Source organism: Homarus americanus, unplaced genomic scaffold (genome assembly GCF_018991925.1).
Source record: "Homarus americanus isolate GMGI-L3 unplaced genomic scaffold, GMGI_Hamer_2.0 scaffold39232, whole genome shotgun sequence".
NCBI classification, from domain to species: domain Eukaryota; kingdom Metazoa; phylum Arthropoda; class Malacostraca; order Decapoda; family Nephropidae; genus Homarus; species Homarus americanus.
Window position 1 is genome coordinate 192119 of NW_024734444.1, and position 17906 is coordinate 210024.

General features: G+C 39.3%; 1 protein-coding gene across 2 annotated transcripts in view; it reads right to left on the reverse strand.

The window, feature by feature from the left end:
- The window catches only part of LOC121870257 (putative neural-cadherin 2), a 146351-nt gene extending 129650 nt beyond the window's left edge, over window positions 1-16701 (reverse strand). For both annotated transcript variants that reach the window (XM_042372045.1, XM_042372044.1), the window contains exon 1: window positions 15460-16701. In XM_042372045.1, coding sequence (XP_042227979.1) covers window positions 15460-15508 — 49 coding nt within the window. In that variant the 5' untranslated portion in view covers window positions 15509-16701. The remainder of the gene's footprint in view (window positions 1-15459) is intronic.
- Between the last annotated feature and the right edge of the window lie 1205 nt (window positions 16702-17906).

The following is a 17906-nucleotide window of genomic DNA, read 5'->3' on the forward strand; positions in this document are numbered from 1 at the left end:
TGTGTGGGGCAACAACCCATAAGGACACTCAATCCCCCTTCTGTTAAATCCCTCCCTGATACCCCTATTTAATCCTACAAAATCTCCCCCCCCCCCCTCTTCTACTCTTGGGTCTTCTTCCCCCCTTTGTACCTCCTCTGTAGGCCCCCTTAGGACCCCTCTTTCACTTGGGCCTGTATCCTCAGTTTGGTATCCACTTGGGACCTCCTTCACTGAGGACCGCTACACTGGAACCCCCTTTCCCTGTTAGACCCCGCATGAAAGCCCACGGTGAGGCCCATTTAGTGGTATACCGTCTGCAGTACACACCCTGTACATGCTCGCTCACGTTTTACTGCGATTGTGCCTGTTGATTAAGCAGAGTCCGCCAGGCACAGTGAACGATATTAACTCCAGGCCTTCACGTCTGTATACCGTATAGTCACTGTGCTTCATTTTGGTCTGTGCCCTCAACCCACAGGCTGATATAAAAACTGACTATTCAGATTGAACGATTGAAGAATAGGACAACTAAGGGAAGTAAAAGATAGATAAGCGAATGAATAAGTAAATTATTTTAAAATGTAAAACTCCCGCCCCATCAGGTGGTAGGCAAGCACCCTGTCAATTTGCTTTACCTCGCCGTTTGTGATGAAGACTGTCACGGAAACTCCCTCTCTGTGCCCTGGGAACTAAACTCAAGCCAGGTGGATGATATCTTGTCACAAATCACTCCATTACCGAGGAGGCGTAAATATACAGACGTAGACCAATGGATTAACCCAGTCCAGTACAACTGATGGTGGCGTTTGGTGCAAGAGCCTCCCCGGCCAAGGTTCCGCTGCAGTAAGTCGGTCAAGCGAGGAAACAGACCGGCACATGTCAACCTATTTTTGTCTCTGAAAACAAGCAGCGAGTCCAGCTGAGGCGGAGAAGAAACAGGTTGTGCTGTCATAAAGTTTATACACTGATATATTCTTGGGAAAAACATCTTATATATGGTCGAGGCTAATCGTACGGGCAAATCTTGTCACTTTGTCTCGCGATGGCCGAGGATTGAATGATCCAGAAGAAACCTAACCTAGCCTAACCTAACCTAGCCTAACCTAACCTAGCCTAACCTAACTTAGTCTAACCCAGCCACGAGCTAAAGATAGTGCAACGAGATTTGTCCTTACGAAGAAGAAGACGAAGAAGAAGAAGAAGAAGAAGAAGAAGAAGAAGAAGAAGAAGAAGAAGCGGATACTTAATATATTACGAATAAAAAGTCACAATAATATTACTGATAATAGTCTCAGTCTTCCTTCTTAACGTGGAACATGGATAGTACGTGTATGTATCTCTCAGTCTGTCTGTCTGTCTGTCTCTGTCTGATTGTCTCTCGTTTTCTTTGTCTGTATGTATGTCTGTCTCTACCCATCTTGTTTGTCTTTCCTTCTGTTTCTTTCTCTCTATCTCCCTTTGTCTTCCTTCCCCTCCTTCTTTCACCCTCCACCAGGTCTCTCTCTTTCCCTGTCACTGTCTGTCCATCTGAGTCTCGACAAAATCATAATAAAAAACTTGTTTATCATCGTTATGAACCGAGGCCGGTCCTTCAAACCCTCCACGTCCCACCCCACGCCACCCCACCCCACCCCGCCAACCCACAACCCACCACCCCACCCACTGACAACCCACCACCACCCACCCGGCTCTTGTTTTCCTTGTCTCACATTCTAGCTTCGTTTCTCTCTTGATTTTTGTATTTGTTTTACTTGTTCTGCATTTGTGTTCTGTTTTTTTTTCAGGATAGATTGTGGAGGTTATTTTAAAATGTTCTTTCGCTTATTAAAAAAAAAATGCCTCTGCGGTGGTGCTTTACTGGATAGTGTGCTCTTATGAGGAAAGAACCGAATCCATCCGGCCGGGATTCGAACCCATGACCGTTTGCTTGCTTGGCGAAAACTATATTGCTATTGAAATGATATGAGGGGGGAGGGGGGGGTGTAAAGTTTGCAACACACATTAATGCCCACACTGAGACAATGAACATAAATATGAAGTAAGAATATGGTCTAAGTTACCAACACACTGGCCTACGTGTGTGTTTGTGTGTGTGTGTGTGTGTGTGTGTGTGTGTGTGTGTTTTAGTCCACATTATCTCTCGCCGCCGGGGCCACACCTCACCTCCTCACTACTTCCCGCAACATACAGTATTGGAGAAGCTTCTCAAACAGGACCGCTGTATAATCTATTTTGAAATTATGCAATGCGGACTGTTATAACCAGGCTACCTTAACAAAGCTTATCCTAGGAGCATTAGGTTAGGTTTCGTTAATTTAGGTTAGGTTAGGTTAGGTTAGGTTAGGTTAGGTTAGGTTAGGTTAGTGTGATTTTACAGCCCCACTCGCTCACTCTCTTCTCAACGACTAACAACAGGGAATACAGAATCTCTATCTGGATTAACGTACTAAAGGACAGATTAAGGTACAGATACACCGTCCATGCTGTAGCCTTAACCTAACCTAACCTAACCTAACCTAACCTAACCTAACCTAACCTAACCTAACCTAACCTAGATAGGAATTTATACATCGTCATCTTGGAGTCGTGTATCGTAGAACAATGATCTCTTAAAACCAGTCCTTCCATCTCTAATTTAATTCTCTTTCTCTAAACTGACCCCTTCTTGGATCCAACAGTGTCTGGCCACGATTTCACCTTCTTATCTTGCTCTTAGTTGTTCTCCTCTTCCTCTTCTTCGTTGTCTTCCTCTTCGTTGCTCTTCTTTTCCTTTTCGTACAGCAACTCCTTATGTAGCAACCTCTCTATAACAATAACTTATGTATAACAACATGTCCATGACGAGCAACTATTTTCTTCTTCTTCTTCTTCTTCTTCTTCTTCTTCTTCTTCATGCTCATTTTCTTCCTCTTTTTTCTCTCCCACCACTACCACCTCCTCCTCCTCCCTCCCCTTACTCTCACCTCTTAAGGAGTATCATTAGGACAAATACTCCCGCCCCAGTAAGTCAGGGAACAGAAGGATGTCTGGGGTGGGCGATGGGTCAGGGTGGCTCTAAACGCCCTGGAGGTGAGCGTGTGTTTTGTTTACGCCTTGTGTAAATTGGGAGAGGGGGTGGGGAGGGGGGGGGAGGGGGAGGGGAGAGAGAGAAAGAAAGAGGGTAAGGGAGAAAGGAGGAGAAGGAGGAAGGAAAAAGGAGGACGGGAGAGGGAGAAAGGAGGAGGGGGAGGGACGAGGAAGAAGAGCGGGAGGGAAAAAATAAGGTGTGGGTGTTTGTAAGAAGAGAGAGAGGGAGAGAGAGCGTTCCATCTTTCTCTCTCTCTCTCTCTCTTTCGAATAAAGAAAGAAATACAGTACCGTGTTTGGTCTCAGCTTGGCTTAATCCCAACTAAAGTTTCTCTCTTCAGAAACTTTTAGAAAACTGTATTTTTATGTTGATGTTGTGGTGTTGGAGGCTTAGCACTGGCGATAAATGGCGGCCCTCAGCCTCCCTGTCTCCCACAGTCCCCTGTGTTTTGTGTGAGAGAGAGAGAGAGAGAGAGAGAGAGAGAGAGAGAGAGAGAGAGAGAGAGAGAGAGAGAGAGAGATCCATTGCACCATCTTAAGCGTGGTAACTTGCGCACACACACACACACACACACACACACACACACACACACACACACACACACACACACACACACACACACACACACACACACACACACACACACACACACACACACACACACACACACACACACACACACACACACACACACACACACACAAATGACCTGACATTAACATTAACACCCAGTCTGGCTTTTTCAGGACTCGATACTATTAGTAGTTTCACGGTCTATTAAATTATCTCTGTATCGTATTAGAACTTAGGCCTACTGGGAATTGGTCTAGAAAAACTGAGGCCTATATATGGATTTAGGCCTATCACTATTGCATGGGTTTCATAATAAAGGTAATATCAACCTAAAAAAAAAAAGTAAATAATGTATCAAACTTTCTTAGGGAAAAAATGATCGCTGCGAAGGGGGAAAAAATGAGAAAAGAAAATTAAGAGGAAAAAAATGAAAACTGCCTTCAAGTTGATCTTTTGAGATAACAGTGACGGAAAGAAAGAGGAGGGGGAGGTGGAGGAGGAGGAGGGGAAGGAATGACAGTATTAGGAGAAGAAGAAAGAAGAAGTGAAATAATGAGGAGGAGGAAAAAGAAGAGGAAAGGAGGCGGAGGAAGAGGAAGAATAAGAGGAGAAGGAAAGGCAGTAATTGTATTAAGAGAAGAGGAGGAATGGTGTTAGTAATATCAGAAGGAGGAGTAGGGGAAAATAAAGAAGAGGGAGAGAAGGAAAACGCGAGAGGAAGACAATAAATGAATGAAAAGGTAAAAGAAGAAAGAAATACGAAGAAAAAAAAAATTTAAACAGTGAAGGAAGAATGAAGTGAAATAAGTATCTAAAAACAATTTGGAAAAAAAAAGGTTAGGAAAAAAAATCCCAGGATGGACAAGAATAATTAATTGGATGAGATACACCGCCCTTGAAAATAAAAGTATATCCTTCATTCACTTGCTAACTGTGTACAAGTGACGGTCTCTCTCTCTCTCTCTCTCTCTCTCTCTCTCTCTCTCTCTCTCTCTCTCTCTCTCTCTCTCTCTCTCTCTCTCTCTCTCTCTCTCTCTTTCTGTGTCTCACACACGAAACATCCCAAACTCATAAGCCTCCATTCACAATCACATTCACTTCACATTCAAACACACATCCCACACAACACATTCACACACACACACACACACACACACACACACACACACACACCTCGCACACCTCCCACACACACCTCCCACACACACCCTCCCCACACACACACACCTCCCCTCCTCCCACACTCGCACACCTCCCCCACACACACCTCCCCACACTCCACCTCCCCCCACACACCTCCCACACTCCTTACACCTCCCCCACACACACCTCCCACACTCGCACACCTCCCCCACACACACCTCCCACACTCGCACACCTCCCCCACACACACCTCCCACACTCGCACACCTCCCCCACACACACCTGCGAAATATTCATGGGTCATTGTATATACAATAACGGATATATATTCTGGAAAATGAGAAGCATTTTTTTTTAAACTCTAATGAACTTGAAATCATAAATTTTTCTTATTATTTACGAATAAAATTTCTTAAGTATATTAACCCTGGGTCGTATTAGGCGGAGATATTACTCTTAAAGTGGAATAAACTGAAATGAAAGTAGAATGTAGAAAAAAAGAGAGAAAAGAAGAAAGAAATCACCTTAGTTCTATCATAAAAAAGAGACGCTGCTGTGATTTGATTCTTTTTTTGCCAATTTTGGATCGAACATTTTTGTGATATTTTTTTTCTATACGAGTGATTTTTTTTTTACCCTTGAAATTTTATACTTGAAGTGGTAAAGTGTCTTTGGGTTACACGTGGATTATATAGTAAAATTATATGTTTTGTCTGTGTCTTTTGTTATTAGTCGTGTTGATGAAAGAAATAAACTCCGGGAGACACCATTAATTTTTAGCTGCGTTGGTGAAAATAATAGTGATAGCTTAAACACACACACACACACACACACACACACATGGCCTTTACTTTACACAACCTTACACAACGAGATGGTGCTAGCCGGCGGTGAGACACACTTGGTGATAAATTGTACCAAGGCTTTGTTGTCGAAGTGTGTCATTACTTACCATAAGCTTGACTGATGGGTGCCTTAAGCTGGGAAGTAAATCGATTATTTTCTGCTCCTATATTTTTAAGCTTATTGCTTACATCAATCTTGTAGTGATTTTAAATTTTCTACTTATTTTTTCAGGGTATTGGATTTTTTTTTAGTTTTTTTTTTATTTATTTATTTTATTTTATTTATGTTTGTACCAGTATTTTAGTTTTTATTTTCTTTCTTTATTTATTTATTTATTTCATGTTTTTCTACCAGTATTTTTCCTTCTTGGTAAATCAGAGCAAGAGTCATATTTCACCAGAGTTAAGAGATATAAGCAGTTAGTTTTATCTATTAGTGAAGAAAGTAAGATAACTAATTCTCTAACTCCACAACATAGGAAACATCTTCGTGTCTTCCTGTTTTTTAATATTACTTAAATGTTATCATAATTTTCGTCATTTTTTTTTATTTTCTTAATTTTGTTTCTTTATTACTAATTATTTTTTATGTTTTCATATTTTTTCTTTGTGTTTTGCCTTACGTCACTGTCTTGGTGATCTTAATATTGAAGAGATTGTTTTCAATAATCAATAAATTCATTTACAGCATCTAACAATCTCTGAGGCTTGATGACTCCATGAAACTGTGAAACTTGATGAAGGGATGAAAACTGAAACATGAAGAAAAATTAAGAGTCTTAAGAGAAAGATCATGTAAACAAAAGAAAGTAAGAAAAAGTATGACATTAATAAACAATAAACAAACATGAAAAACAAAATATGAAACAAAAGACAAGAGAAATTTAATAAAAAGAACAGCATCTTTTTTTTTCTTCAGATTTTGATTCAGTATGACTTTCATTTTCGTTGTAATGTTGAGCAAGAGAAGTGAGATTGTGGTGCGCTGAACTAACACTGTCCTGACGATTATTGCCACACACCACCACTTGTCTATTGTGTGTGTGTGTGTGTGTGTGTGTGTGTGTGTGTGTGTGTGTGTGTGTGTGTGTGTGTGTGTGCGTGCGTGTGTCCCTCTTCGTTGACATCACCATATGATTCACGTTTTTTTTATCTCTGTTAAGAATATTTGCTACTTTATGTTCCTTGTTAGAGAGAAATTTTGTCATTTTTGGTCGCACGAATTGTATCCTGAACAATGCTGTTACTGTTACACCCCAGCGACGCCTTTGTTATGTATATAGGATCATAGTTAAACTTCCTGGTGGCGAGGCTTTGTAACATGTTATCATAGTCCTTTGATACGGTGCCGTGTGAACTGTACTTCCTTGTGTGTAATAATAATAATAATAATAATAATAAACGGTTTATTAATAGAGTTGCAGCCGGTGGCTGAAAATATACAGACTTACATTTGATTTCGACATAATGATATAATATGCATTGAAAACATTTACAGGGCTGTACAGTACATAAATCAGGAGTTGTTTATTATTTTAACAATAGATGGGATGTTGTGTGTGTGTGTGTGTGTGTGTGTGTGTGTGTGTGTGTGTGTGTGTGTGTGTGTGTGTGTGTGTGTGTGTGTGTGTGTGTAGAATAATTCAGATTTCACTAAACATTATTGACTACAATTTTCATGTGTGAGAATCGCCTTTACAGACAGTCAAGGAGGAAAAATATCATATACATATATTCATTCACGTCTATCAGGTATTCTGGTTTTAAAGCCGTCCTCAGTTGTTGAGAATCTTTTCATTTTAATGGGGAACAAAGGTTAGCTCTCAGTGGCTCTCCCTCTTCTCTCTTTATTAATTATTCTCACCCACTCTTATTCTGTCATACTCACAACAACTCCTACTATTCATTTTGGGGTTTTTATAATCTGATTTAAGTGTTTGCTCTGTTCTCTTTTGTCATATTCATTGTGGGATTCTGCCTTTTACGTTGAGCGTTACCCCGGGCTCCTGTGTTTGTATTCCAGCTGTCAAGAGAATGTGTTTTTTAGGATGGGGAAATTAGTGTAGCCTTTTTAAGTGTACTCTTCATTAAGTCCATAATCTTTTCAAACAGACTTTTTTTTTTTACTTTTTTTATCTTTTATGGTTGCGTCATTATTTAAGGGTTCCTACAGGAATATATTCGAGTGTGATGACCATTGTTTAAACCTGTAGACCTATAGATTTGTAGACCTCTCTCTGTAGCTATGTAGCTATTTGCAGTACACCCTAATGTATATACAGTATATTCATGTATGTCATTAATTCCGGTTTAAGAAGTTTTAATGTTTAACTTTTTGTTTGGGTTTTTATCCAATATTCTAATTATACCCTCGAGTGCCTTGGTGGGGTAATAATTAATCACGCGTCATTTCGTCCTTGACCTGACCATCTTGTAAGTGGGCTGACCTAGAGAGAGAGAGAGAGAGAGAGAGAGAGAGAGAGAGAGAGAGACGCCATTTAGGCTTACTCTACTTCTACCTTTTCCTAACCACTATTATCTCACTCTCCCCTTTTGTGGTATGTAATAATCTCCTTAAGGGTGTAAAGTCTCTCTCTTGTCTCCCACAGGATGAAAGTCTCTCCTACCAAATTCTCCTTATCCCTCCCTCCCTCCCTCCCTCCCTCCCTCTCTTCAAACTCTCATTTCCTCTTCTTATCTTTCCATTTCTCTCAATTCCTCTTTCATTCACCTTATTTTTTTCTAGCCCTCAACATTTATTTTCAGTCTCTCTTTGTCTCTTCTTCTATCTCTCTTTCTTCTATCTCATCCCTAGATATCTCCTTGTCTCATCTTGTCTCTCTGTCTCTTACATCTTTCTGTATCGTTCCCTTTTTTATCCACGTTTCTCCTTGTCTCTCCCTGTCTCTCATCTCTCCTTTTTCTCTCCTCTCCTCTCCTTGTACCCTCATTTGTTTCTCCTTTTCATTCTCTGATTTTTTATTATGATTTTTGATCGCTAAACAGATCCCGACAAATGAAGATCAGTTTATGAGAGAAGTATTGGATGGATTTAAACTTCGTAGGCAAGTGCATACAGATCGTAGTTTATGTACAGGATGAGAAGTATTAAGTACGCATGTAAAGCAAGTAACAAGATCAGTGGACCTCTGGCAGTGTGTTCCTTTTGTAGATGTAATATATGCCAGTAGCTCTCCTCCTTTGAACTCGGTATTGATGTCGATTTCAGTGAAGAATCGACATGGCGTTGAGAGAGACAGAGGAACACAGACAGGAAGCTCGAGATCTGTTGACGGGATTTTTTTTTTTAAGCGCTCGTGTGACGCCATTGCTACCATATGCAATGAAATAACTCTTTGATATCTATTGCTGCAATAATCTGACCCTTTGTGATCCCTCTTTTTCGCGTTACAGATCACAGGATGAGTATGGGCTGTACAATTAAACTAACAGCTGCCCACGGAACTTTTTTTTATTTTATTTTTTTTTTATTTGTATTTTTTAGAATTCCCTGCCACTGCCACCACCAACACCACGGTTTAAATTACTACTCCCTACTACTACTACTACCACCACCACCATCTACCACAACTACCACCATTCCTACCAACCTATCATTCTCCCTCCAGCATTATTACTGAATATTCTGAAGTGACATACAACAGCCCTGGACTTAATGAGGTCTCAATGTTAGAATGATTGCCCTGTTAGCTGACGTCATTAATAATACTGTCATTACCAGGTGAACATGTCTTGTGTCACTGTGTTATATATCCCTTGTTATGGGGGCTATTGTGTTATACTAAACGTTATGTGTCATTGTGTCACGTCACATTATAACGGTATAGTGTGTTGTGTTATCTTAGTATGCTGTGTGTTATGCTGTGGTGTTTTGTGTCGTACCTTTCATCTCCTTTTCCGTTGCTCTTTATTCGTGATCTTTTTATAAATTAAATTGGATCATCTGAAGATTAATCACCCTAACCTAACCTAACCTAACCTAACCTAACCTAACCTAACCTAACCTAACCTAACCCCAGGTAGCATAGGGGGTAGTTGATCTTCAGGTAAAATAACCTTGAAGGCCTAATCATCAGGTGTTCCATGAAATTGTATTATTTTTTTATTGTATCCAACTCATAAATGTACTTCCCTATCTCCGGTGTCCAGCTCACAAAACTCACAACCCAATGTCCACCTCACCTGAGTGATTTTCTCCCTCCATGCAGTGGTGTCCAACTCTCAAAACTTAACTCTCTCAAACCAGCGTCTAACTCACACAACTAACTCCCCTCGACCACTGCTTGCCAAGTACAGTTCACTAGTTCTTGTCTCTGGGAATTTGAGGTCCCTTAAAGCGGGCGGTGTAAAATGTTAAAACTTTTATTTACAACAAAATAAAAATAAATGAACGACTGGTTTAATTTTAACACTGCTAAATTATCTTACTAAAATAAAACACCGGAATTGCATTAATAAAATGTAGTAAAATTAACTTAAATGATAATAATGATAATACGTATTATTTAATGTTAACTGAGGTGATAACTTTACATACTTATGATTGTAATAAGTGTTTGTAGTAACCTTTTTCAAGTGTCTGTCCGGTGATAAATGACCACGCTGAAACATTCATGAAAGGCTTTAACTCAGGGGAAAAATTCTTCATCTCATAAGACCTATAATGATGAGATATTATAGCGCATGACACAGACGCCACAATATACTGAGTAATGGAAGACGTATGTAATAATGATGTTTTATTATTATTATTATTATTATTATTATTATTATTATTATTATTATTATTATTATTATTATTATTATTATTATTATTATTATTATTATTACTATTATTATTATTATTGTTGTTGTTGTTGTTGTTGTTTCTATTATTATTATTATTATTATTATTATTATTATTATTATTATTATTATTATTATTATTATTACTATTATTATTATTATTATTATTATTATTATTATTATTATTATTATTATTATTATTATTATTATTATTATTATTATTATTATTATTATTATTATTATTATTATTTCATCATCCAGTTCAGCTTATATCAAGATACAAATGACGTCATCCCTAATTATACGCCCGAAGAGAAATATTTTAGGTCACCTGAAAATTGACCCCCAGCTTATTTCACCTTCAAATTAAATACCCTAATGCTACTTGTGGGGTTAAATAATTTAGTTTAAATTAGGTTAGGTTAGGGTTACGTTAGGTTAGGTTAGGGTTATGTTAGGTTAGGTTACCATTAGGGTGTTTCATCTTTAAGGTAAAATAAACTTTGGGATAATCCACAGGTGTTCCGACAATTTTTCACAATTTTATACCTCGGCCATATAGCGTTCAGTGTAACACGCGGAACTACAGGTGGGCGCCTCCTAATGGTGTACAGGTAAGATGACCAGAGGAACGGAAGAACCTTAAGTAGGGAGACGGTAAGGGTAAGTGCTGTGTTCCCTTACGGTCCAGATAAACTGAATCATTGACTGAATAGGAGATTACGGTACAGTCCCTTGGGTAACTCTCTCTCTCTCTCTCTCTCTCTCTCTCTCTCTCTCTGGTATAAAGATATTAAGTTAAATACAAATCTCATTATCCATTTTCACATTACATATTATACCGTGATTTTAATACCATAATTTTCTTTCTAAATGTGAAGTAAAGTTCTTATATCGATGTTAAAAATAAAAGATTCAACATTAAGAAAAAATTCAAACACAGAGATGAAAAAAAACAAAAAACATTACCAAGGGCCCCCAGGTACTAATTATGATCTCATTTGCATAATCGAAGCCTCCGTTCAAAGTTGGTGGAATTATTTTCGATGTAGAGTAATTGAACGTTGAGTATTAAGGGCGTATAGCTTATGGGTCGTGAAGGTAGATGTTTACTTGAGAATGATTTTTGATGGTTTGGTCTTTGTCTGTGTGTGTCTGTGTGTGTGTGTGTGTGTGTGTGTGTGTGTGTGTGTGTGTGTGTGTGTGTGTGTGTGTGTGTGTGTGTGTGTGTGTGTTTTTCTGTCTCTTTTTATATTGTCTGTCTGATCATTTTCGTCCACTAAATGATGCTGTCAACTATATACCACCGTCCACTATAAAATAACAGAACTGTCCTTTCCGTCTGGACATGAACGGTCAAGGGTCTCTGGCTGTTCACGGCTGCAGGTCTGAAGCATAACACACTTCCTATTATACAATTATTTATTAGTTACTTCAAGTTATTATTTTGACGGCGACCTGAAAATAATTACAGATAAAGAGAAATAAATATATGCCGGAACTTATAGATAACACGTAAAGATAGTGATAATAACCATTAGCTCTCCAATAACACCCAAAGATAATTTACTAAGTGAATGTGTGATGAAACAGCACATGAGATAGTTTATTCCAATTAGTGAGAGAGAGGTGTGGTGGATGTTTGCTTCCCCCGTTAACTCATTTATCAGGTAGAGCCATTTTGAGCCTGGCGCTGAGGGATTCACTCGTGTGTGGGTCACCTGTGTTATGACTGTTGGTGTGAGGAAGATCTTTTTATAAACATTGAGATCTGATAATGTCTGATATTTACCTGTAGTCTTGGTATTAATTATTTTAGTGGGTTTTAATATGTGTTAAAGGCTAATTCTAACACTCAGGTGTGAAGAATTTCCACCAGACACTCAGGTGATAAGAATGTCACCTCACTCTGTGCTGTTCACTGTCACTTATTATCCTTAACCAACACTGTAATGTCTCCCTTAAGGGCAAACAACCTGATCATGACCTCAGCTACACATAACCAGAATGGGGCAGATATTCCCCACACAGTCATCATCGTGCACACCAAAACAATCATAATGTTCTGTGTAAGGAAGTTTTATTACCATCATAAATGAGAGTTATAGCTTCCACCACCACCACCACCACTGTCATCATCACCACCACCACCACCACCACCACCACCACCTCACCACCACCACCACCACCACCACACCACCACTGTCACCTCCTCTCCAACCTTCACCACCACCACCGCCGCCACCACACCACCACCACTTCACCACCACCAACCACCACCACCACCACCACCACTGTCATTACCTCACCTCTTGTAACTTTCACCACCACCACTGTCATCACCTCACCTCTTGTAACCTTCACCACCACCACTGTCATCACCTCACCTCTTGTAACCTTCACCACCACCACTGTCATCACCTCACCTCTTGTAACCTTCACCACCACCACTGTCATCACCTCACCTCTTGTAACTTTCACCACCACCACTGTCATCACCTCACCTCTTGTAACCTTCACCACCACCACTGCCATCACCTCACCTCTTGTAACCTTCACCACCACCACCACTGTCATCACCTCACCTCTTGTAACTTTCACCACCACCACTGCCATCACCTCACCTTTTGTAACCTTCACCACCACCACCACCACTGTCATCACCTCATCTGCATCACAATGATTCTGGCTAAATAACACAATGACTCAGGACATTTATCATCAGACCCACCCATGGCTGGCACAGTCCATGGCACAGTAGTGTATCTGTCAACACCTACATACTCACTCACACTTTCCTGTTGTATATTGATGATACCTTTCCCCTTCGTAGTGTTGTTCCGTGAGACCAAAGACAAACGGCTGCTTTTGGTAGGTTAAGTTAAGTTAGGTTAGGTTAGGTTAGGTTAGGTTAGGTTAGGTTAGGTTAGGTTAAGTTAGGTTAGGTTAGGTTAAGTTAGGTTAGGTTAGTGAGACCAAAGACAACGGCAGCTCTTGTTAAATTGTCGAGTTGTGGAAAATTTTTATGTGTGATCAGTGTCAACAACTCGTCACTGGTCTGATGCCTTAAACGCCTCGTCCCAGCCATTATTGAACACTGAGGTTTCTGTTGTGTTTACTGAGCAAATAATACACTTGTCAACATTCTCAGAAACTTAGTACTTAATGTATGTTGTACGTAAATGTGTGTGTGTGTGTGTGTGTGTGTGTACATAAATGCCGAAGTATGATAATGTAGTATAAGAAATAAGTGTGCCATGAACTTAATGGGGCACAATATTGTGGGCGGGAGTTAGTGGCGTGGTTTATAAGGCCACAACCTGCCATGATAAACCGGCACATGAGGCCATAAATAGTGTTTCCTTAACGGCGGCAACACCATGCTGTATTAATAATTATAAAGGTGAGACGTTACCCTCACTCAGCCACCCAACAAATAAATCACTGCAGGAATTAATTACATTCACAGTTAGTAACCCAGGGGCCACAGTTAGTACCCCACAGGTAACAATTAGTATCCCAGGGGCCACAGTTAGTACCCCACAGGTAACAATTAGTACCCCAGGGGCCACAGTTAGTAACCCCAGGGGCCATAGGTAACATTTAGTACCCCAGGGGCCACAGGTTTAGTATCCCAGGGCCACAGTTAGTACCCCACAGGTAACATTTAGTACCCCAGGGGCCACAGTTAGTACCCCACAGGTAACAATTAGTATCCCAGGGGCCACAGTTAGTACCCCACAGGTAACATTAGTTTAGTACCCCACAGGTTTAGTAACCCAGGGGCCACAGTTAGTACCCACAGGTAACAATTAGTATCCCAGGGGCCACAGTTAGTACCCCACAGGTAACATTTAGTACCCCAGGGGCCACAGTTAGTACCCCACAGGTAAAATTTAGTAACCCAGGGGCCACAGTTAGTACCCCACAGCTGACAATTAGTACCCTGGGGGCCACAGTTAGTACCCCACAGGTAACAATTAGTACCCTGGGGGGCCAAAGTTAGTACCCCACAGGTAACAATTAGTACCCTGGGGGCCACAGTTAGTTCCCCAGAGGGTACAGTTAGGACTACAGGGCCACACATAAGTATTCTGTGGGACACGTGTTGGTATATTACACTTTGTATATATCTTTTGTTTATTATAATGACAGAGGCTAATTTATTATTATTATTATTATTATTATTATTATTATTATTATTATTATTATTATTATTATTATTATTATTATTATTATTATTATTATTATTATTATTAATTGTTATTATTATTATCATTATTTTTATTATTATTATTATTATTATTATTATTATTATTATTATTATTATTATTATTATTATTATTATTATTATTATCATCTTTATTATTATCATTGTTATAATTTGTTCTAGAAAGATTTAGATATACAGGCGATTTCTGTACGTGTAGTTTATACTTACATGTGAACGTATACTTATATTTCTGGATAGCGTCGCCTCTGCTTCACCATGATACATAAAAACCTAATTTGAATCTGAAGCTGCGAGTAACGTCCCCAAATTAGTGAGACTCAAGAGCAATTTACATACAAAAATAGTAATTTGTTTGATAGATAGATAGATAAATAGATAGATAGATAGATAGATAGATAGATAGATAGATGTATGTATGTATGTATGTATGTATGTATGTATGTATGTATGTATAGAGAGGTGGCTCGATAGATAGATAAATGAGTACATAGGTAAATATATATTGATAGAGAAACAGAAAGAGAGAATACGAAGGAAAACAGCGAATGTGTGTAAAGAGAAAAACCAGAGTACAAAGAGGAGAATAAAAGAAACTAAATGAGTACACAGAGAGAGAATATGAGTTGACAAAGGAGAGAGAGAGAGAGAGAGAGAGAGAGAGAGAGAGAGAGAGAGAGAGAGAACACAGCTGAATATATAGTGACCAAACAAGGGGGGAGAAGAGAGCAGAGTGAGAGAAGGTGGTGTCGCTGGATCAGTTGAGAGAGAGAGAGAGAGAGAGAGAGAGAGCACCACGACCAGGTACTCACCCATCCACGTGCTGTTGGTGATGATCTGAAGTATCCTGGCGGGGTCCATGACGAAGGTAGTGTCCTTACCAGTTCTTCACTAACTGTAGGCTACGTCTTCCTGGCTTACCACACCTGTAACTGGCCTGGCTTATCACACCTGTGTCTGTATTTGTTTACCACACCTGTTTCTGGCTCATGTGTCTGACTTGGGTTACCACACTTGAATTCAGGCTGGCTTACCACACCTGTCTCTAGGTTGGCTTACCACACCAGTTTCGGGGCTTGCTTTTACCTGCCTAGAGATGCTAGTTAATTGGCTTAGTTAAGGGGATTATTCTACCTTGACTTACAATACCTTGATCTTGCCTATCTTGAGATATCTTGAACTAGCCTAACTTGAGATATCTTGAACTAGCCTAACTTGAGATATCTTGAACTGTCCTAACTTAAAATATCTTGAACTGGCCTAATTTGATATATCTTGAAATGGTTTGAATTGAAGTTCCTCAATGTGGCTTTGCACTTTATTGCTCTCGATTTTTTTTTTTACTGTTTGCCAAAATTAACTGGTATTTATTTGCTTTTGTTTATGTTTACCTGTACGTTTATTCCTTGTTATTTTATAGCTTGAGCTGCACTTATAATTTCTCGTTAGTGTTTTGTTTTAGCTTTTATTGCACTTATATTTCTCGTATTTCTCGCAAGTCTTTTGTTTTTAGATCCTCTTACACTTATATTTCTTGTTATTGTTTTGTTTTTAGATCTTCTTGTACTTATATTTCTCGTTAGTGTTTTGTTTTAGATTTTATTGCACTTATATTTCTCGATAGTCTTTTGTCTTTAGATTTTATTGCACTTATATTTTCCGTTAGTGCTTTGTTTTCAGATTTTTTGCACTTATATTTCTTATTAGTTTTGTTTTTAGCTTTTCTTGCACTTATATTTCTCGTTAGTGTTTTGTTTTTAGATTTTCTTGCACTTATATTTCTCGTTAGTCTTTTGTTTTTAACTATTCTTGCACTTATATTTCTCGTTTAGTCTCTATCTATATTTCCGCTCTCCAATTTAATCTTTATTTTAGCTTTGACGAAGATCGTGTTTTCCTTGTGGTGCGTTTTAGCTGTGGCTGTCAATTTCATTCCCTTAGGCTCTGTTTCTGTTGTAATTGAGTACAATGTTGCTGGTTAGAGTCCGTTTAGCTTTATCACGTCAACTCGATTTTTCCATTTAGAACCGAAATCAGAATCTGAGTTATAGTTGGTTTCTGAAATGGAAGCCATGATGAATATACGACTTGGGGTTTAACAATGAATGATGGGACGAATATGTGGTAGTTGTTTTTTGTTGGAGAGAGAGAGAGAGAGATTGATTGTTGAGAAATGAGAGAAAATGATAATAGAGATAAAGAGAAAGAATTACGTCTCTAGGCACAAAATAACCTTTTAATGTTTTCCTTCATCACTAACACAAATATTAATACAGCTTACGTCACTCACGGCTGAGCGGTATTAGAAGAAGCAATAACACCATTCTTCCCACCATCACCATGACTCACTGTTACATTCCTATCAATACTGTTACATCACCCTTCATCCCACCATCACCATGACTCATCATTATTTTACGATCACCAGTTTTACCACCATTATCGCCTGTGTTACACCGTCACGGGGAGTAGTAATATTCACGGCCACGGGTAAGGGAGTGAGCGATGGGACACAGGGTGTAGGACAGTGGCCCTCTACCACGCACTGCTGCTGTGGTGTGGTGTGGTATGGTGTGGTGTGGTGTGGAATTGTCATACTCATCCTGTGAGCGATAGCTCAAAAGGATGACAGAATAGAGGTCACAAAGAGTGTGTTTTGTATATCAGACCCTAAGTGGTCAGGATATTATTACATTGGATGTTACAGAGTATTTCAAATACATTGTTTGTTTAGTTCTGTACATAGAGGGCGACTTATTCACAACTGTGCGAGTACAGCAGTGTGAGGTTACGCCTGGCTGCACACTTTGTTATTCACGTCTGCGTGAGATGTATTCATGCACATTGTGTGTTTAATTCTATAGGAATTGGTTTTGTTGCTAAGTGAAAAAAAAATGCATAGTCTTAATATGGCGGCTATCTTGTCATTAGAGATGAAGTGCCATTTCATACACAGTGTGCTTGGACCTGTCCCTAAAAGGTTCTATCTTCACACAGTTAAGGACGTTGTGTTCGAGTGTGTGGCCATATGTCTGGCCACACACTCTACCTGTACATTTAATTTTGTTCTTTTCTGCTTGAATGATATACTGTCAGAGGTACTTATAGCCTGACCTTCGTCTAGCGGTTATAACATCTTGTAATCTAGTGATCGCGTTACTTGCTCCATATACAGGTTTTCACTTGATACATCTCATCATGGTAAACTATTTCCTGTTTGCTCTTGTCTGCTAGCGTCAAATTCACCAACAAGTTCTTT